Source organism: Labeo rohita, chromosome 4 (assembly GCF_022985175.1).
Source record: "Labeo rohita strain BAU-BD-2019 chromosome 4, IGBB_LRoh.1.0, whole genome shotgun sequence".
Lineage (NCBI taxonomy): Eukaryota > Metazoa > Chordata > Actinopteri > Cypriniformes > Cyprinidae > Labeo > Labeo rohita.
Genome location: NC_066872.1, coordinates 23,516,983 through 23,538,131, shown reverse-complemented (window position 1 = coordinate 23,538,131; position 21,149 = coordinate 23,516,983). Strand labels below are relative to the sequence as shown.

At 33.9% G+C, this 21,149-nt stretch overlaps 4 protein-coding genes across 5 annotated transcripts; 2 read left to right on the top strand and 2 right to left on the bottom strand.

Annotated features, from left to right (window-relative positions):
- Positions 1–1,392: 1,392 nt before the first annotated feature.
- alg10 (ALG10 alpha-1,2-mannosyltransferase) lies at positions 1,393–5,329 on the bottom strand. The gene is made up of 3 exons (XM_051107044.1): positions 4,852–5,329; positions 4,575–4,772; positions 1,393–2,557 (listed from the first exon to the last, which is right to left on the bottom strand). The coding sequence occupies exons 1-3, from the start codon at positions 5,014–5,016 to the stop codon at positions 1,502–1,504; spliced, it is 1,419 nt and encodes a 472-aa protein (XP_050963001.1). The 5' UTR covers positions 5,017–5,329; the 3' UTR covers positions 1,393–1,501.
- Positions 5,330–5,696: 367 nt separating this feature from the next.
- Positions 5,697–6,931, top strand: tprkb (Tp53rk binding protein). Its single transcript, XM_051107125.1, has 4 exons — positions 5,697–6,029; positions 6,313–6,435; positions 6,524–6,700; positions 6,793–6,931. The coding sequence occupies exons 1-4, from the start codon at positions 5,889–5,891 to the stop codon at positions 6,877–6,879; spliced, it is 528 nt and encodes a 175-aa protein (XP_050963082.1). The 5' UTR covers positions 5,697–5,888; the 3' UTR covers positions 6,880–6,931.
- A 924-nt stretch (positions 6,932–7,855) lies between these two features.
- srr (serine racemase) lies at positions 7,856–12,089 on the bottom strand. The gene is made up of 7 exons (XM_051106924.1): positions 11,957–12,089; positions 11,319–11,535; positions 11,052–11,233; positions 10,850–10,980; positions 10,087–10,235; positions 8,570–8,659; positions 7,856–8,455 (listed from the first exon to the last, which is right to left on the bottom strand). The coding sequence occupies exons 2-7, from the start codon at positions 11,494–11,496 to the stop codon at positions 8,214–8,216; spliced, it is 972 nt and encodes a 323-aa protein (XP_050962881.1). The 5' UTR covers positions 11,497–11,535; positions 11,957–12,089; the 3' UTR covers positions 7,856–8,213.
- Positions 12,090–12,717: 628 nt separating this feature from the next.
- On the top strand, positions 12,718–19,736 carry trmu (tRNA 5-methylaminomethyl-2-thiouridylate methyltransferase). Of its 2 annotated transcripts, none has more exons than XM_051106922.1 (11): positions 12,718–12,894; positions 13,508–13,673; positions 13,771–13,877; positions 15,271–15,393; positions 15,896–16,068; positions 16,274–16,327; positions 16,962–17,028; positions 17,131–17,231; positions 17,318–17,462; positions 18,750–18,832; positions 19,369–19,735. In XM_051106922.1, the coding sequence occupies exons 1-11, from the start codon at positions 12,813–12,815 to the stop codon at positions 19,516–19,518; spliced, it is 1,251 nt and encodes a 416-aa protein (XP_050962879.1). In that variant the 5' UTR covers positions 12,718–12,812; the 3' UTR covers positions 19,519–19,735. The 2 variants fall into 2 exon arrangements, with proteins under 2 accessions (XP_050962879.1, XP_050962880.1); XM_051106923.1 differs by lacking the exon at positions 12,718–12,894 and adding an exon at positions 14,291–14,922 and having other exon boundaries at positions 13,638–13,673; positions 19,369–19,736.
- The last annotated feature ends 1,413 nt before the right edge of the window (positions 19,737–21,149 follow it).

Here is a 21,149-nt window from a genome sequence, read left to right as displayed (position 1 = left end):
TAATCCACAGCTGTTTTTTTTTTTTTTTTTTTTAGTGATAGTTGTTCACGAGTCCCTTGTTTGTCCTGAACAGGTAAACTCCTCGCTGTTCTTTAGAAACCTTTTGAACAGAATGGAGATGTGCACATTTTTTCATTTAGTACTGCCCTTCAGAGGCTACAGAAGATGTTTCCCAGAAGACAAAATAAGTTAAATGTACCCTGACCTACAAAATCAAAAAGTTTTCACCCCCGGCTCTTAATGAATGATTTTCCTTCTGGTGCATCAGTGAGCATTTGAACCTTCTGTAATAGTTGCATTTGAGTCCCTCAGTTGTCCTCAGTGCAACATGGATCTCAAAATCATAGTCATTGTTGGAAAGGGTTCAAATGCAAAAAATGCTGGAAAATCAAAGAATTTGTGGGACCTGGAGGATTTTTCTGAAGAACAGCAGGCAGTTTAAACTGTTCAGGACAAACAAAAATATCACTAAACAGAAAACAGTTGTGGATCATTCAGGTAAGAACACAGTATTAAGAATCGAGGGGATGTAAACTTTTGAATGGGGTAATTTTTATAAATTCTAAAAACTATTATTTTCTCTTGTGGAATATATGTTAACATCCTTAATGTGAAATATCTTATTCAGGTTAGTACTACATAAAAAATTACATGCATTTTGTATGATCCATCTTTTGTTTAAAAAGGGGATGTAAACTTTTGACCTCAACTGATCTTTCTTTTCTCTCAAATCGCCAGTAATTCAAACAATATTATCATCATAGTAACTCATCATTACATCTTTTGCAGGCTTTACTAAACCAGAAGGTCTAATAAGTTACGAAGATAATGAACATATTCAGTCAGGTTTATGTATCAAAATGAATTTAATATCCCAAACAAGGAATAAGAGGGAAGACAAATAAGAATTTGAGAAACAGACACAAACCAAGTACAATAAGGACTTTCAAAATTTCAAAACCTGACAACTGTTGTCTACCTTAAGGAAATGAGACAAAAATGAAATAACAAAAGGAAATATAAAATTACACAACAATGAACACAAAGAACAATAGCCACCATAATGATGATCTGAATTAAATCAACTCAAACAATATTTAATACACAAACATAATGTGAACTGAAGCTTGTATGCCTACTTAATATCAGGAAAAATTACAACAAACATTAATTCTGATTGGGTCGGTCAGAGGAAAGGTTTCATTTAACAGTAACTGCATATACATATATGTATTTTATAGTATACAAAGTAAACTAAAAACGAAATCCTTGCTCATACTTTTACAAATAACTTAACGTCACCAGTGGCTTAAAACAAACAAATGAACATAAAAATAACAGCAAATCAAAACCAGACTCAACATGGCTCAACAGTATTGCAATGTCATGGCATTTTATTCAGAAATAAAATTGTATTTATTATTGATAAATGGTGAAAACATCACTCCTTTTTCTTTGTGGATAGAAAATGTGAGAACAAGAATTGTAATTCATATTTTTGTCACCACATGAATCTTTGTGCAGCTGTACTGTCGGGCCACTGAAATGTTTTATAGATGAATATATAAACTGTAGCTGCGTTAACTGCTGTATACAGGCCAAACTCAAGAAGCAATCTGGGTAAAGATGGCACAGGGATGTGGACGCGATATAACAGATACGGAAGGATAAAATATCGGAACTCTAAGAGTTTCTGCGGAACAGTGGCCGCCACCAGACATGTGGAGAAAGCCAAAAACCAAAACAACGACTTGGACCTCAAAGTATCTAGAAAGTTCCATGCTGCAAACACATATCCAGGGACTAACAGGAAGCGCACAAGGTCATGTCTCTGGAAAATCCTATTCCATATGTAAAACGGAAAGTGTCTATTGTCTGCAAGCAGGTATTTATGAACAAATGTGAACTTCCAGACTAAAAACAAGGAGAACATCATCAGTACGGCATAAATTAAGGGCTGCTTTTTTAAAGACTGTAGAAACCTGACTACCCTTTGGTAACTCAGTGAGGTAGGAAGAGAAAATATAAGAGTAAACGACAGGAAATAGAAAATCTGAGGAAAGTTCATACATGCTTCGTGACTACTACGATCTCCAACCACAATTCCATCGTTCAACACAATGAAAACTGCAAAAACAACAGCTACGGCAATATATGGCCATGTTGACAAGACCACGGCTTTTATATTGTTGGGCGTTTTGAGGAATTCCAACAGGAAACGCATTACTCTTATTGCCCCATTGATGGTTGGAGGGACCTGAGAGGGTGACTTTTCGTCTCGCTTCTTCGATTCAGTCCGCCAGCTGTCGTCCATTTTTTGAGCCACTACGGTGCCAGCACAGAACGCGACCCAGATGATATTGGTCTGGCGGAAGAGGATGGCACAGACACCCAGAAGCGCCGCGGCTTTGTGAGATCCATACAGTGCCATGAGGTACATGAAGAGGGTGAAGAATGTGGAGCCGGCATCAGTGTAATACAGGAACGTGAAGAAGTACAGCACTGGGAATGTGGACAGAGCAAGGGCAGAGAACATTCGACGAGTGGCAGAACGGGACTAGAGAAAGAGAATGAAATATAACACCATAGTATTACACTTTACAGTTGCTTTGGGGGTGTCAATCAACTTCATTCCAAGGCTATACAATTACATTGTTTTGGGTGGTTGCCAGGTGTCTTTGTTGAAACTATACATTTACTTTTGGTGGACAATAAAAAAAAAAAAAAATAAAAATAAAATAGACCGCACCCAACACAATGCTGAAAAACAATTTACATTTCAGCAACCACATAAAAATGTTTTGCATGTGCAATCACCAGTCACAGTTTCTATGGTTAATTACAATATCTAGTTACTGTGTATTTACTATGAAATTACTGTTATATTCACTGAAAATTCTGTTAAGTACAGTCATTTTAAAGAAAATAATAGCTAGCTAAAATATATATCTAGAAATGAATTAAAATACTTTTATAAGAGTGTCAAAGGGTATTTACTAATTTTCTTGCTTGCCTCCTAACCATGCATCCCCCTCGATAATTAATATATAATAAATTATGATGTTTATATATGTTTATAATTTACTGTAACAACTGATTTTGTTATGGTTTATCATTGTTTTTATATAACTTCACATCTTAGCAACCAGCAACACTCAACAATTGAGAGTTTTGAATGTGCAAGAACTAGTTAGTTTCTTCAGATTAAAAAAATAAATAAAAATTATAATTATAGAAAATATGAAATAATACTACTACTAATAAAACATTTGTCAGTTTTTCTTCTATTTTTGGCTTGCCTCCTAACCATGCATGCCCTCAATAAATATAATAAAAATAAAAATAAAAATAATAAGCTATTATGAAGAGCTTTAAAATAAAGATTTAACTTTTTGTTAGAAATTTAATAAAATCTGCTGTTATTACCATGATACCAACCATTTTAAAAAACTAATATAAAAAAATAATAATAAAAAAAGATTTATTATATAAATACACACTACCAGTCAAAAGTTTCTGGACAGTAATTTTTTATGTTTTTTTTTTTTAAAAGCCCCTTTTGCTCACCAAGCCTGCATTTATTTAATCCAAAGTACAGCAAAAACAGTAATACTTTGAAATACTTTTGCTATTTAAAATAAGTGTTTACGATTTGAATATATTTAAAAATGCAATTCATTCCTGTGATTTCAAAGCTTCAAAAATCGTTCTAATCTGATTTGCTGCTAAACATGTTTACTTTTTTTTTTTTTATTATTATTATTATTATTATTATGTTGAAAACAGCTGAGTAGGTTTCTTTGATGAATAGAAAGCTCAGAAGAACAGCATTTTATCTGAAACAGAAATCTTTTGTAACATTATAAATGTCTTTATCATCACATTTGATAAATTTAAAGCATCCTTGCTAAATAAAAGTATTAATTTCTCCCCCTTCAAGTGACTGGAGTAATGATGCTTAAAATTTATTATTATTATTATCAATTATATGTATTAAAAAATATGTCCAGTAAGGTCATTTTAAAGAAAAGAATAGCTCGCTAGAATACATTTAGAAATTAATTAAAATATTTTTGAAATAGTGTCAAAGGGTATTTATTTATTTATTTTTGTTGCTTGCATTCTAACCATGCATCCCCCTTGATCATTAATATATAATAGTTAAGATGTTTATATATGTTTAAAATAAGCTGTAACAACTGATTTGGTGATTTGCCTCCTAACCATTTGCCTGTATCCTTACAATAATATATTATTATTATGAAGAGCTTTAAAACCAAGGAAAATTTACTTTCCTATTATTTATATTATATAGATAGATAGCTAGATAGACAGATATTTGAACATATATAATTGTAGTGCCTTTAAGCCAACAAGGCTTATACATTATAAAACGTAATTAATATTACAAACAATAGGAAACTACACATACACTTTAAGGTTGATCAAGGGCATAAGCAAATTATTCACTGTATTTTTCAGTATTTAAAAAAAAGTCAACTAACTTATGCAATGTGCCACTACTGGAAGAATCAACATTAAACTTTAAGAAAGAAAGAAAGAAAATCAGACACCTTATCTTTCATGTGCAGTCTGCAAATGATCAGGTAGATTATGTAGAGATTCCCACTATTAAAGAGCAGATTGATGAATCTCAGCATGGCAGTAGAGCAGACCACACTGCCCTTCAGATCCGCCAGCCACACCACCGGCTTGATCAGACCCACTGATGCCAGATACAACCCGGGAAGAGTGGTGATCATCGGATCCCACTGTGGAAATGGACACATGGGCATTAATGACCAAAAACATAAACACACTGAGAAATTCAACCATCATCAACAATCATACCTCATTAAACTTCCCCTCACAGTACTTCTGGGCTTGAGGAACATGGAATATCTCATCCATGTACGGATCTCTCTGTTCCCGCGTGATTTTAGAGAACAAAAGGCAGGATATGAGAAAGTTAACGCTGCACAGAGCTGTGAAGATATAAACCTCAAATTTCTCCATCCTTATTCAAACAAACACAAAAACACGCGATCTTTGATAATACACTTATGGAAATGAATTATATATGAGGACGGTTAAGATAGTATGCGAAGCATTCATTCCCTGCAATGGATTTTCCTCCAGAGTATCAAAAATGTGCAAGTATATGCAAAAATCGCATTTTTAAGTTTTGATTTTTGACAGCTTACTGGTACGTCACATACTTGCGTCCGAAAAGCCGGAAGCGTGAACAAGCAGTTCCACCCCGATGCTGTCACAGACTATTAAAATAATAATAAATACGTTGTAAGTAATAAGGTAGTCATATTTAAATATGTACATCACTTTTACTATGATATGCTCCTTATTAAATTCTTTATTTAAAAAATCATAATGATTTATTCTCTAGTAAGAATCATTTTTAAATTACATCATGTATAAAGATTAGTGCATGGCACACAAATCCGCCTCTGTAATCTCAATAAAATGGAATTAAAAAAAAAAAAAAAAAAAAAAAAAAAAACTAACAAGCCGATGTGCCCACGTATACGTCAATCATAGCTAGTCGACCAATTAGAAACGACTTCTGAGCCCATATGCCCCGCCCATTTCATACATCTCTCTCGCATACTAACCACTGCGCCAGTGTATTGTTTTTGTAGTTGTCGTAAATTCTTCATAAACTAAAACCTGGCTGTATGTCATTAATGTACGTTTTTGTAATAAATGTAATATGATATACACACAATTACATCGACTGAAATTTACCGAGTCGGAACACTTCCCTTAGCAAATGACGGTGTCACATTATTATTGTTCCGTCTATGGACACACTGAACCGCATGCTGTCTAGATGAAGTTCATGCTGTACTATAGACATTAAAATATTAATAATGCATCTTACGCAAGAGTTAGAACTGTTTCCTGAATACATGGTGACTCAACTGCTTTTCAAAGATGTAAAAAATGCGACGGAGTTGAGAAAAATGGCAGTGAATGGAGAAATAAAAGGCGCCTTGATCAATCCATCAATGGTAAGATCACGTAACACTTATCAAATTATGTACAAACTCATTTATAGCTCACTGTTATAAACTTTATATACAAAAATTCAACAAGGTATCCATAGTTCCCGTTGAAAAGTACCATGTTAATACCCTGCTTTGTAGGGTTTCATGGAAAAACCGTTTTAAATACAGGTAGTGTGTGATAATATTTATATGATAATACCATAAAAATAATATTTATTCCTCTGTATGTAAAGCTAAATTTTAATATATTTGCCATATATTTACTAATTTCATGTTCTCTATAAAGGTTGTGGATGCATTCCAGATCCTGGTGGCAACAAATAAAGCCGTTCACCTACATAAAAATGGGAAAATGAAAACCCGGAGCCTTTACTCGGAAATCATTTTCAATCTTTCACCCACAAACAACGTGAGTGATATTTCAGTACAGGAACACAACTGACACGGACCATATTCATTTACAGTGTGCAGTTTTAACAAATTTTAATGTTTGGCAGATATCGGAAGCATTTAAAAGGTTTGGGATCTCAGACAGTGACAGTGCAGTTCACATTGTGTTAGTACACAACAAAGATGAGACCCTTAACATCGATGACATCATCTCAAAAGTGGACGGAGAACAGATTGCAGTTGATCAAGTGTCTGATTTGACTGATGTCGCCAAGATTAAAAAGGTATGTCTGTGTTTACACAATACTGATGTAGAACAATTTAGAGTACATTTTTTGCATTTGTTTAAAAAGTAAATCTATGTCTCTCATTACAGCTCTACAAAATCGCACCACAGGAGGAAAAGTGTGGGAGTCTTTTGGACGCTGTTGTTTGCAGGATGGCTACTAAAGATGCTGCATAGCTAATCTATACATTGATATATTTATATTTTGAATAAACACACTGTATTTCTACTTTTCAGATCTCCTCTTTAATGCAGATGTGAGTGAGCCGCTTTAAAGGGGGAAATCATAAGATATATAAGATATAAGATTTTGTACTTAAAGGAGAACTCCACAACAATTTACAAATAGTTTACTCGCCCCCTTGTCATCCAAGATGTTCATGTCTTTCTTTCTTCAGTCATAAAGAAATTATGTTTTTTGAGGAAAATATTTCAGCATTTTTCTCCATATAATGGACTGCTATGGTGCCCTGATTTTGAACTTCCAAAATGCAGTTTAAATGCGGCTTCAAACGAGACCAAATGCGGTTGTAAACGATCACAGCAGAGAAAGAAGGGTCTTATCTAGCGTAACAATTGGTTATTTTAATAAAAAATAATACAATTTATATACTTTTTAATGTCTTGTCTTACTCTGCCTGGGCTGTTTTTGTTCCGGTTCATGACAGTTAGGGTATGACGAAAAACTCCCATCTCAAGTTCTCCCTCAACTTCGAAATCATCCTATATCGCTGTTTTACCTTTTTTGTTAAGGGTGTTTGATCTTCTTTGCATGTTCACTTTGCATGTTCACAAGACTGGGTCGGAACTTCTGCAGCGATGTAGGATGATTTTGAAATGATTTTTGAAGTTGAGGGAGAAAATACGATTTTTCGAGTTTTTCCACATACCTAACTGTCTTGAGTTCAAGGAGAGCAAGGCGAGTGTTTGAGATTAAAAAGTATTTAAATACATTTTTTTTAATTAAAATAACCAATCGTTTCACCTAGATAAGACCCTTCTTCCTCAGCTGGGATCATTTACAACCGCATTTGGGATTATTTGAAGCTACATTTAAACTGCCTTTTGGAATTTCAAAATCGGGGCACCATAGCAGTCCATTATATGGAGAAAAATGCTGAAATGTTTTCCTCAAAACACATAATTTCTTTACGACTGAAGAAATAAAGACATGAACATCTTGGATGACAAGGGGGTGAGTACATTATATGTGGATCTTTGTTTTGGAAGTGGACTTCTCCTTTAAAAGATGAATGTAATTCACCTTAAACACAAGAGATTATGACTAAATGGATATAAACTCACAAACAACATGGCAAAATTTGTTGTTATCCCAAACATAAATCTGTTATTATTTACTCACTCTCATTTTCTTTCTTCTGTGGAACAGAATATTTTGTAGAACTTTATGCTGCTTTTTTCCCATATATTGATTGATTTTATGGAACCTGACAGCCCATATATGCTATTATTCTTCTTATTATTATTTTTAAATGAACTAACTCTTTAACTTAGTCAGGAAAGTTGCTAAGCTCATCTTTGCCAATGTTTCCTCCGCTGAGGATGACCACCACATTCTTGCCATTGATATCTGGTATTTTCTCATTCATGATGGCAGCAAATGCCGCAGTGCCTGAAGGTTCAACCACGAGTCCAGCCTTATAAAGTGTGGAAACTGCAGATTTGATCTCCTCATCGGTCACCAGCACAATGTTCTCAACATACTTCTGACACAGCTCATACGGCAAAGAACCTGAGGGTGAATCCCAGTACACAAGGTTCAAAAAGCCCAAATACAAATCCTTAGTCTGAAATAGTGCACAGTTATAAAAAATCCTTAAAGTTTTACTCAAAGTAGGATTCATACCTGCAAATGGTGGCGCTAGCCCTGATGCAATGCTTTTGGCATCCATACCAACCGGCTTCTTCTCAATGAAGCTCTTGTACATTGTACATGCTGTTAAAAATCAAAAGGTTTTATTTAAATGAACGTGCACATGTCAGAGAAAAAAAAGTGTTATTCACTTACTAGTGATTTAATTAATAGGATAATGAACTAAGCCTTCATTTTAATTCAAAAAATACTTTTCTGTCAGAAAATCAAGCCTTTATTCGTCACTAATAATGAGGTGGTTCACCTAGACTTTTGATGGATGGACATAAAAAATATCTTCATTTGTGTTTTTAAAATTAATTAAAGTCTTGTGGGTTTGGAACAACATGAGGCCAAGTTAAAATATGCTTTTACAGTCTATGTTAATTTTTTCTAAAACGATTTGTCTGCACTTTTTGTTCAACCCCGTCATGCTGTGAAATTCCGTTTTAAAAATTATAATTTGATCTGACATCATAATTAAGGGAGTGACGCCTTACAAAATAATTGCATGGTTTAAACAAGTAAATTTCAACTATGGACTTTTATGGTGCAATTATATCAGCTTTGTCAAACTCATTATTTCCCATTACGTATTTTGTTCCTGGCACAAATTGCAAGACAAAGTGAAGTGTGATGAAAGTTTAATTATGCTTTTTTTAATTCGCTGATATGATTGCTTGAAGGTTAACCTGTTAAGGTTAAGGTTAAGGTGTTAACCTTTTCGGTAACACTTTAGAAGAGGGAATTTATTTATTAGTTAACTACATTATGTTATATTAACTAATATTTCTAAAAGGGTCTTTTCTAGCAAAACAATCTGTCATTTTCTTTTTAAAAATTACAGTTTATAAACTTTTTAACCTCAAACGCTCATCTTGTCTTTAATGTCTTTTTTCCCGTTCAAGACAGTTGGGTTATGTCGAAAAACTCAATTTCTCCTCCAACTTCAAAATCATCCTACATCACTATTTTACCCACTATTTAACACTGGTCGGTACTTCTGCAGCGATGAAGGGCGATTTTGAAGTCGAGGAAGAAAATGAGATGGGAGTTATTCGACATACCCTAACTGTCTTGTACTGGAAAAAAACAGAGTCCAGGCAGACCTAGACAAGATGAGCCTGTGGTTAAAAAGTATACAAACAATAAAAAAAAATATTTTTTTTTTTTTTTTTTTTTTTTTTTAGAAAATATACAATCATTTTGCTAGATAAGACCCTTCTTCCTCAGTTGGGATCTTTTAAAGCCCTTTAAAGCTGCATTTAAACTACATTTTGGAAGTTCAAATTCGGGGACAACATTAAAGTCCACTATATGGAGAAAAATCCTGAAATGTTTTCCTCAAAAAACATAAGTTCTTTACGACTGAAGACAGAAAGACATGAGCATCTTGGATGACAAGGGAGTGAGTAAATTATTTGTAAATTGTTGTTCTGGAAGTGGAGTTCTCCTTTAAGCATGACTCAACACTATTAAACATCATTGTAAAATATAATTTTAATTATCACCTCCTTCTGGTTCCACTCCATAGATCTTTGTGTCCCCACAACCAGACAATTTGATAGCAGCTGCCACACCAGCAAGTAGCCCTCCTCCACCACAGCAAACAGCCACAACATCTGGATAGGGTACAACCTCCAGGATCTCAAAACCTAAGCTACCATTCCAAAAGACACTGGTATGAGTGAACCAGTTACAATATATTCCATTATCGATGCATATGTTCAATTTATCATGCACTTCAAACAGTAATATGTACCTTTAAAGGGATAGTTCACCCAGAAATAAACATTCTGTCAATAATTACTCACCCTCATGTTGTTCCAAACCTGTCTTCGGAACACAAATTAAGATATTTTTGATAAAATCCAAGAACTTTCTGACCCTGCATAGACAGCAATGCAACTGACACATTCAAGGCCCAAAAAGGTAGTAAGGACGTCATTAAAATAGTCCATGTGACAATTTCTTCTCTTCCATGTCAGTCTTCGATGTGCGTTCATGAGAGTACCATGATGTTCTGACGTAGAACCCGCACAAAAAGTATTCTCGTAGCTTCATAACATTACATTGAACCACTAATGTCACATGAGTATTTTAAGAATGTCCTTACTACCTTTCTGGGTGTCAGGTGTCAGTTCCATTGCTGTCTATGCAGGGTCAGAAAGTTCTAGGATTTCATCAAAAATATCTTAATTTTATGTTCCAAAGACCACAACATGATTTCTTATGGGTGAGTAAATAAAGAACTATCCCAGACATGTACTTAACCCAGCATGTCCAGCGATGAGATCCGGATCATCATAGGGATGTAGGAAAGTCATGCTGTCCTCTTGAACACTTCGGTTAACAACATCAATCAGATGAGTAGTTGGCACTCTTTCGACCTCAACTCCCAAACTCTACAAATGTTTGACAGATTCAGTAACAAAAAAACTGTAATCAGTAAAGTGTATAAATGAGAGTGTCGTACTTGTATCAGAATAGATCTGGAGATGGGGGCGGTTTCTGGCATCACCACTTTGCCTTTGGATCCATAATGCTTACATGCATATGCAAAAGACTTTCCATAATTCCCAGCAGACATGGTCACAAAATGGCCCCCTTTGAGTCTCTTGGCAAACTGGTTTGCAACACCTCTTATCTTAAAAGAACCTGGTGGTAGAAGAAAGAACACAAAACGTGATATGCTTGCACATTGCTGTCATAGCCAAAGCAAACAGAGTTAACACAAACTGACCGGTCCTCTGCATGTTCTCCAGTTTGATGTGAATATTGGAGGAGGTGTTGAGTGGCAGTGTGGTTTGGCACCATCGGATGATTGGTGTGTTGATCACATCCAGCGGACTGCATCTGACAGTCTCATGTGCCTCTTTAAGCATCTCTATAGTAATGTTGTCTGCTGAGACATCTCCCATTGTTCTTGGCTGATCAGTGAAACTTTGTTAGATGTATAGCTAATAAATAAATAAATAAACAAATAATAAATGTAATATGCTAAAAATAAAAGTAGTAATTATTAAATATATTAATAGTTACATTTTTTATAATTTATTAATACTGTAGTATTATTCATTACATCGTGTATTATTGTTTTCATTAACAAATCTGTTAAAAGAACTAGTTTTGATTGCTAATTCATTGAACACAGCAGAGATTTAGATTGTTCTACCCTATGTTTTCGAGGAAAAAAAGAGAGATAAATTCAACTGTACAGCACAGAGGTTTTCAGAAACAAATGGCGGCAAATAATTGTTTATTTTGGAATATCCCAACCATAAAACTTATAAATAACAGCCCGAAAGTTTTCAGTTGAACTGCATTTAGTCGCACTATACTGCTGCTTTGACAAACAATATTTCTGGATGATAATATTACCGTAAAACCGAAAGTGCAATCCAAAAATATAATGCTGGGTATAATATAAGGCTGCTTTTCCAAATTAAGCAATTTGATTTGCGGTTATTACGACCAAGAAACGGTGAAAGACCCTTTGATGAATATGAAACAGTGATTGGGTGGACATTACCAGTCAATAATCGTTATGAGGCACAAACTGGTTATTCCTGTAGGGAGAGCTCGATGGCTCAGAAAAAAAATAAAAATAAAAATAATAATAATCCTCGACTTAAGTTATATTTGTAACAAATATCAGCATGATATAAATAAATACTTCATCGTTTAATATGCCTATAATGCTGATAGATATTTGTGGAGCTTATAATTTAATAACTGTATGTATTTGCACCTTAAAGTATAAGCCTAATTCAAATCGAATAAATACAGACTTCGGCAGCTTGCATATATACATTTATTGTGAGATCTCATATATTTGTTAGATGTTAGATTTATTAGAATATATATTAACCTTTATATAAAACTTCCAATGTTTCATTTAAACAGAAGAATTATATGGTGAACCGACCAATTGGAATTAACCACAGAGTCACGCCCATTCACTTTATCGCAATTTCTTTTTACCATTCTACTGCTTATTATATTTCTATGGACTTTAAACGCCACGCTTTACTTGCAGTGTTACCGTTTAAAGAGTTCCACTAAGAGCAATGCCCGGAACCATGCTTTCATTAGTGCCGGTTTTTGTTTCCGATCGGTCAATATTTTGAAAAGAGCTTTAAGTATGGCGACCTTCATGGCAGAGGCGTGAAATGTCTTTAAATTTCTCTTTACTTGTCTGATTAAAAGTGTTTAAGCGGTTATTAAAATAGATGTCATGAGTGTACTCAGACATGTTGTTTGTGCTATGTCTGGAGGGGTTGACAGTTCTGTCAGTGCATTGTTACTCAAAAGAATGGGTAAGATATTAGTCTAGTCAAAACTCATTACAATTTTACACATTTTTACTACATTAACTTACTAAACTTACAGTCTTGTTCACTGGACACATTATGAACATCAAAACATTTCCTAAGTTACGTAAGTTTCGTAAGTTGTATGTTTTCAGTCACCCATAAACTCTGTTGTACTTTGTGTGGATGTATAAAATAACATGCTATAATTGTATATTATAATATTATATAATAATTTATTAATTTATTAACAGTAATACAAATTGTGTATTAAACGTTGTAATGTGCTTATATTCTGTTATGGATTGTATGTTTAATTTATTGTAACAATAATAAAGTATTTGGAAACTTAAGCCAAACTATATGTATGAATGTTAAATCAACTTTTTATTTGAATGTTTTAATTTGAATTAGATACAAAATATTCTAGAAAATAGCATTTAAACAAAAACATGAAAGAAAAAAACATTTCAAGAAAGCTGTTTATGTTTAAAAAATGATAAAACAATACATATAAAGTTCATTGCGCAGAGTTGGAGACAAAAAAGTAACTCTGTGGTGTTCAAACTAGCATCATTTGTTTGTAGATTTAGTATGATATGTGTTTCTTTGCTATCAGGTTATCATGTGACTGGTGTGTTCATGAAGAACTGGGACTCTCAGGATGAGAGAGGGGTCTGTCCATCAGAGAGAGACTGTGAAGATGCTTATAAAGTGTGTAAGATGCTGGATATGCCTTTCCACCAGGTCTCATATGTCAAAGAATACTGGCATGAAGTGTTTAGGTAAATATTGTGGTGGTTCATATTTCAAGATCACTGAATTCAAAATGTTGTACACAGTTTGTTCATATTCTCTTTTCTTTTTCTCTTTATTTTGTAGCAATCTTCTTAGGGAATATGAGAAGGGCAGGACACCAAATCCAGACATAATGTGTAACAAATACATCAAGTTTAAGCACTTCTATCAGTATGCAGTTAATACTTTAGGTAAGTTAAGTGAGATTAATGAAGAGATACATAATACAGCAGAAGTCAAAAGTTTACATACACCTTGCAGAATCTGCAAAATGTTAATTATTTTACCAAAATAAGAGGGATCATACAAAATGCATGTTATTTAGTACTGACCTGAATAAGATATTTCATATAAAAGATGTTTACATATAGTCCACAAAAGAAAATAATAGTTCAATTTATAAAAAATGAACCTCTTCAAAAGTTTACATACACTTGATTCTTAATACTGTGTTGTTACCTGAATGATCCACAGCTTTGTTTGGTTGTTTGTTAGTTTTGTTTTGTTTGGTTTAGTGATAGTTGTTCATGAGCCCCATGTTTGCCTACTGTTCTTCGAAAAACATTCAGATCCCACAAATTCTTCTTCTTTTTTTTTTTTTCAGCATTTTTGTGTATTTGAACCCTTTGCAACAATGACTGTATGATCTTTTCATACTGAGGACAACTGAGGGACTATTACAGAAGGTTCAAACACTCACCTGATGCTCCAGAAGGAAAAACAAAGCATTAAGAGTCAGGGGGTGAAAACATTTGAACAGAATGAAGATGAGTACATTTTTTCTACTTTGCCTAAATATCTTTTTTCATTTAGTACTGCCTTTAAGAAACTACAGAAGATACTTGCATGTTTCCCAGAAGACAAAATAAGTTAAATTTACCCCGCTCTTCAAATTCTAAAAGTTTTCACCCCCTGGCTCTTAATGCATTGTGTTTCTTTCTGAAGCATCAGAGAGCATTTGAACCTTCTGTAATAGTTGCATATGAGTCCCTCAGTTGTCCTAAGTGTAAAAAAAAGGATCTCAAAATCATACATTCCAAAATCAGTCATTGTTGGAAAGGGTTCAAATACACGCACATACACAAAGAATTTGTGGAACCTGAAGGATTTTTCTGATGAACAGCAGGCAGTGTAACTGTTCAGGACAAACAAGGGACTCATGAACAACTATTACTAAACAAAACAAAACAAAAACAAAACAAACAAACCAAAAAAACACAGCCGTGGCTAATTCAGGTAAGAACACAGTATTAAAAATCAAGTGTATGTAAACTTTTGAAAAGAGTCATTTTTATAAATTCAACTAGTATGTTTTTCTTGTGGACTATATGTAAACATCTTTTATGTGAAATATCTCATTCAGGTCAGCACTAAATAAAAAACATAACATGCATTTTGTATGATCCTGTTTATTTTGGTAAAATAATAATCATTTGCAGAAGTTTTATGGAAATTTTTGACTTAAATAATGTAGGACTTAACTAATACTTTAAGCAAGAATAAGTAAAAGGAGGTGCATAGATTTTATTTAATTTTTAAGTATGTGGTCTTTTTTAGCATCATCACAGTCTTATTTGAAAACAGGTGCTGATGCCATGGCAACAGGACACTACGCCCGGACATCCCAGGAGGATGAGGAGGTATTTCAACAGAAGTACATTCCACCTCCCAGAACCCTCTTTAGAGATCGGTTTGAAATTAGAAGGCGTAAGTATAACGTATGTGCAGGACAGTGAGGAAATTGTGTTTACAGGAGCAGGATGGATTTTTCTTTTTAGTATCGAATCAAAATTTGAGAATTAGTAATGAAAATCATCCAGACCCATGTTGTATTTTTATTTTATTTAATCATTAATTTCTTTTTTTTTTCCTATTCAAATTGTTTTAAAAATATTTACATTTAATTACAATTATAAACAAATGACCCCTGATAAAAGGGAGCAAGCTGAGAGAGAGAGAAAGAGAGAATTACAATTATAAACAAATACCACCATGATGTGTACTTTAAATTCTATATCTGTGTAGAATGGGACAAAAATGTCACAGTGGGGTGAAAAAAAGTAAATAAATAAATAAAGACTTTTCTTTATGCAAAATATATCTTTCTTTTCTTTTGATTTTTTTGGCTTCAAATATGGACATGGACTTTTCTTTTTTTGTTAGAAAATTATATTGCTTTAATGTCAGTTGTATCTGCAATTTTTCTTAGCTGTGCGGCTCTATCAGGGTGCTGATCTCTTGAAGGACCAGACATTCTTCCTCAGTCAGATTTCCCAGGATGCTCTGCGACACACAATATTTCCCCTAGCTGGGCTAACCAAAGACTTTGTGAAGAAAATAGCTGCTGAGGCTGGCTTCCAGCATGTTCTAAAGAAAAAAGAGGTACTGAATTAAATAAATCATACTTTTTAAGTCTTTTAATTCAAGATTCAGGATCTCTGGCAAGAGACATGTACCATTTAGTAGTGCTTGGAATTTTAAATGTTATATATTCCACTGATTAATTAATACAAAAGTGTCTGCTCAATTGCTAAATATGTAAATGCAATTAATTTAAAAAAATATTTTTTTTTCTTTTCTCTGAAAGAGCATGGGGATCTGTTTCATTGGAGAGAGAGATTTTGAGAATTTTATCCTTGAGGTATGTTTGATGCAGGGTACAAAGTAGTGTCCTGTTATTGTTTAAAGCAATAAAAACACTCAGTCACATCTTCTTTCTATTAAAATCTGAAAATGTTTTTATATGATAAAATTATTATTTTTCCAAGTGTCACACAATGTATTGTTGACTGAATTTATCAAGCTTAACAATATTTATCTATATTTATTTAAGTTATTGTAAGAAAAAAAAAATACTTTTTTTTTTCTTTAATTTATAGGAAATGTTAGTTCAGCAACAACAACATTTGGCTCTAAATATCTAATGCTGTTACTTTTACTGACGTTTTTAAATATATATTTTACATATTTTTAAATAAAATATTACATAAAAAGTTTCCTCTTTAACCTTCTTATTTAATATTTTATTAAATTAAATATCAGATATATAAACTGTATTAAAACATATCCCACATTTTGGTAACAAGATGGCAGAAATGGCAAACCTCATACAATCAACATTTTCTGCAAGTTAAAAATCTCCTTCCACAGATAGTTTGTTTGAAAGAGTGTTTCAGACTCTAATTTGTACTGTATTTTGGTCATTGCCATTATTCAATATTTACTGCAGATCCTTCATTTTGCACTATTTCATGTCTATGTCAAATGTATTACAGTATATAGAGCCCAAACCGGGAAATTTTGTCTCCATTGAAGATGGGAAGATCATGGGGCAGCATAAAGGTGGATATTAATTGAATAATTGTTCATTTTCTCCTTCATAGCATCCTTCGTACAATCTGTGATACTGACTAATACACACATTATTACTGTATTTCACCACAGGCTGGTTCACATTAACACTGGGTCAGAGGGCTAGAATAGGAGGGCAGGTGGATCCTTGGTTTGTAGTTGATAAAGATATCACAACCGGTGATGTATTTGTGGTAAGTTACATAATTTATTTTGCTAAAAAAAGGCCACAAATGACTTTTCAGGCTGATTGATTATTAAAATATGCCATCTTTTGCAGGGTCCAACCACTAACCACCCAGCACTGTTCCGAGACACATTACAGACAGACCGCTTCCACTGGATAGCCGAAGACCCGCCTGCTGAACTTGTCCGCACTCAGATGATGGAATGTCACTTCCGTTTTAATAACCGAATGCCTTTAAGTCAGTTGCTTTCCATTTGTTTTCCATTTTAACTGGAAAGTGTTAAAAAAAATTTCCAGCAGCCAATATTTTTCTGTTTTGTCTACAGCAGTGTTATTTTAGTATTATTTATATATTTTGAAAGTATTTTATTAAAGGAGAAGTTGACTTCCAGAACAAAAATTTACAGATGATTTACTAACCCCCGTGTCATCCAAGATGTTCGTCTTCCATTCTTCATTCGAAAAAAATTTGTTTTTTTGAGGAAAACATTTCAGGATTCTCTCTATATAGTGGACTTCAGTGGTGCCTGTGATTTCGAATTTCCAAAATGCAGTTTCAATGCAGCTTCAAATGGCTCTAAACAATCCCAGCCGAGGAATAAGGTGTCTTATCTAGCAAAACAATGTCATTTTCTTAAAAAAATTACAATTTATATACTTTTTAACCTCAAATGCTCTGCGTCAACTCTGTGTATTCCGGGTCAATACAATTAGGGTAGATCGAAAAATTCTCCAACTTCAAAATCATCTTAAATCTCTGTTTTAAACACTGGGTCGGTACCTTTGCAGCGATGTAGGACGATTTTGAAGTTGGAGGAGAAAATGAGATGGAAGTTTTGACCTACCCTAACTGTCTTGAACCAGAATACACAAAGTTCATGCAGAGCTAGATAAGACGGGCATTTGAGGTTAAAAAGTATATAAATTGTCAATTCTTTTGTTTTTTTATTTTAAGAAAATAACCGCTTTCGCTAGATAAGACACTTCTTTCTAGGCTGGGATTGTTTAGAGCCCTTTGGCGCTGCATTTAAACTGCATTTTGGAAGTTCAAACTCACAGGCACCATAAGAAGTCCACTATATGGACTATATGGATCCTAAAATGTTTTCCTCAAAAAAAAAATTTTTTACGACTGAAGAAAGAAAGACGTGAACATCTTGGATGACAAGGGAGTGAGTAAATCTGTACATTTTTGTTCTGGAAGTGAACTTCTCCTTTAACATTTCGAATTAGCCTTTATTTTCATTTTAATTTTAGTTTAAGGTTTAGTGATTTTTATTTATTTTTATAATATTTTTATTTAGCTTTTTTTAAAGTTTTATTTTTACAAATTGTAGTACTTTAATTAAGTTTCATTTACTTGCCCGAATGTTAATTTTTTAAAAATGTCATTTTTATTTTGTAATATTTTATTAAAGATCATTTTGATTAGTTTTATTTTCGGTTTTAGTAACCAATAATAGGAATCATGTACAAAAATGTTCTGTTGTAAACAGTCCTAATATCAGCTTCTTGTTTCTTTCAGCTCCATGTACTGTAACCTTGAATCTAGATGGGTCAGTGTGGGTAATGTTGAAAGAGCCAATAAGAGCACTGACACCTGGGCAGGTAATCCAGAAATATCGACACCGCTGCAGAATGTATCTTGAATGTTTAACTAAATTCCTGATGTGTCATTCTAAATCATTTACTTGTGGTTTTACATTTACACCAGACTTTGGGACTTTAGTTGGACATTTTTGTTTTTAAATAGGTCTGAAACCTTTGACTAGATGTATTTAACTCTTGTCTTCCATCACTATGACATATTCTCTATAAACAATGGACTGTAGTCCTTTTTTGTTTTGCCAAAAAGAAATGTGTCAAGTCAGCTTTCTGTGCAATTTATAGTATTATAAATTTATTGTATATGTATTTTATACATTTAGAGCAGCATTCAAGCTTGCTAGGTTGATTGGGAACTAGAAGCAGCCTACTGTTATATTAATGAACTGTATTACTGGGTTAAAATCATGGTAGTATAATCTTCTGTGACTTATTGCTTTATGCACATTGAAAACTACACATAGAACAGGACTGGGCATTTTGGAAATGGTACTCAGGATCTTTCTTTCCAACCTGACTCCATTGTATTTGCTTTGCAGTTTGCCGTCCTGTATAAGGGAGATGAGTGTTTGGGCAGTGGGAAGATCATTCGTCTAGGACCCACAAAATTCACTCTTCAGAAAGGTCAAAACTGCACAAGCTGCCCACCTAAAGACACAAACCAACAACATCCAGAACCTGTCAGCTGAGACACATGCAGCATAAACCAGCACACCTCTCATCTCTTTTGTTTTATGTTGTAAGGACAATAACAAGAACTTGGGACACTCTTAGTATTTACAGACATTTAGGATGGGTGAATCCTTAAAGGAAAAGTCCACTTCCAAAACAAAGATTCACATTCACAGATTCACCCCCTTGTCATCCAAGATGTTCATGTCTTTTTTTCTTCAGTCGTAAAGAAATTATGTTTTTTTGAGGAAAACATTTCAGCATTTTTCTTCATATAATGGACTGATATGGTGCCCCGATTTTGAACTTTAAATGCGGATCCAAAATGCGGTTGTAAACGATCCCAGCTGAGGAAGAAGGGCCTTATTGGTTATTTTCATTAAAATTATACAATTTATATACTTTTTAATGTCAAACGCTTGTCTTGTCTTACTCTGCCTGGACTGTTTTTTTCCGGTTCATGAAAGTTAGGGTATGTTGAAAAACTCCCATCTTATGTTCTCCCTCAACTTCAAAATGACCCTATATCGCTGTTTTACCTTTTTTTTTTTTTAATGGTGTTTGATCTTCTTTGCATGTTCACTTTGCAAAGACTGGGTCAGTACTTCTGCAGCAATGTAGGATGATTTTGAAATGATTTTTAAAGTTGAGGGAGAAAATACGATTGGAGTTTTTCGACATACCCTAACTGTCTTGAGCCAGAATACACAGTTCAGGGAGAGCAAGACAAAACAAGCGTTTAAGATTAAAAAGTATTTAAATCGTATTTTTTTTTTTTTTAATGAAAATAACCGAGCTTTTCGCTAGATAAGACCCTTCTTCCTCGGCTGGACTCGTTTGCAACCGCATCTGGGATCGTTTGAAGCCACATTTAAACTGCATTTTGAAAGTTCAAAATCGGGGCACCATATCAGTCCATTATATGGAGAAAAATGCTGAAATGTTTTCCTCAAAAAGCATAATTTCTTCACGACAGAAGAAAGAAAGGCATGAACATCTTGGATGACAGGGGGGCGAGTACATCACAGGTGCTGGTCATAAAATTAGAATATCTTCAAAAAGTTGATTTATTTCACTAATTCCATTCAAGAAGTGAAACTTGTATAAAGTATACATTCATTCCACACAGACTGATATATTTCTAGTGTTTATTTCTTTTAATTTTTGATGATTATAACTGACAACTAATTAAAAACCCCAAATTCAGTATCTCAGAAAATTAGAATCTTGTGAAAAGATTCAGTATTGAACACACCTGGTGCCACACTCTAATCAGCTAATGAACTCAAAACACCTGCAAAGGCCTTTAAATGGTCTCTCAGTCTAGTTCTGTAGGCTACACAATCATGGGGAAGACTGCTGATTTGACAGTTGTCCAAAAGACGACCATTGACAACCTTGCACAAGGAGGGCAAGACACAAAAGGTCATTGCAAAAGAGTCTGGCTGTTCACAGAGCTCTGTGTCCAAGCACATTAATAGAGAGATGAAGGGAAGGAAAAGATGTGGTAGAAAAAAAGAAAAAAGTGTACAAGCAATAGGGATAACTGCACCCTGGAGAGAATTGTGAAACAAAACCCATTCAAAAATGTGGGGGAGATTCACAAAGAGTGGACTGCAGCTGGAGTCAGTGCTTCAAGAACCACTAC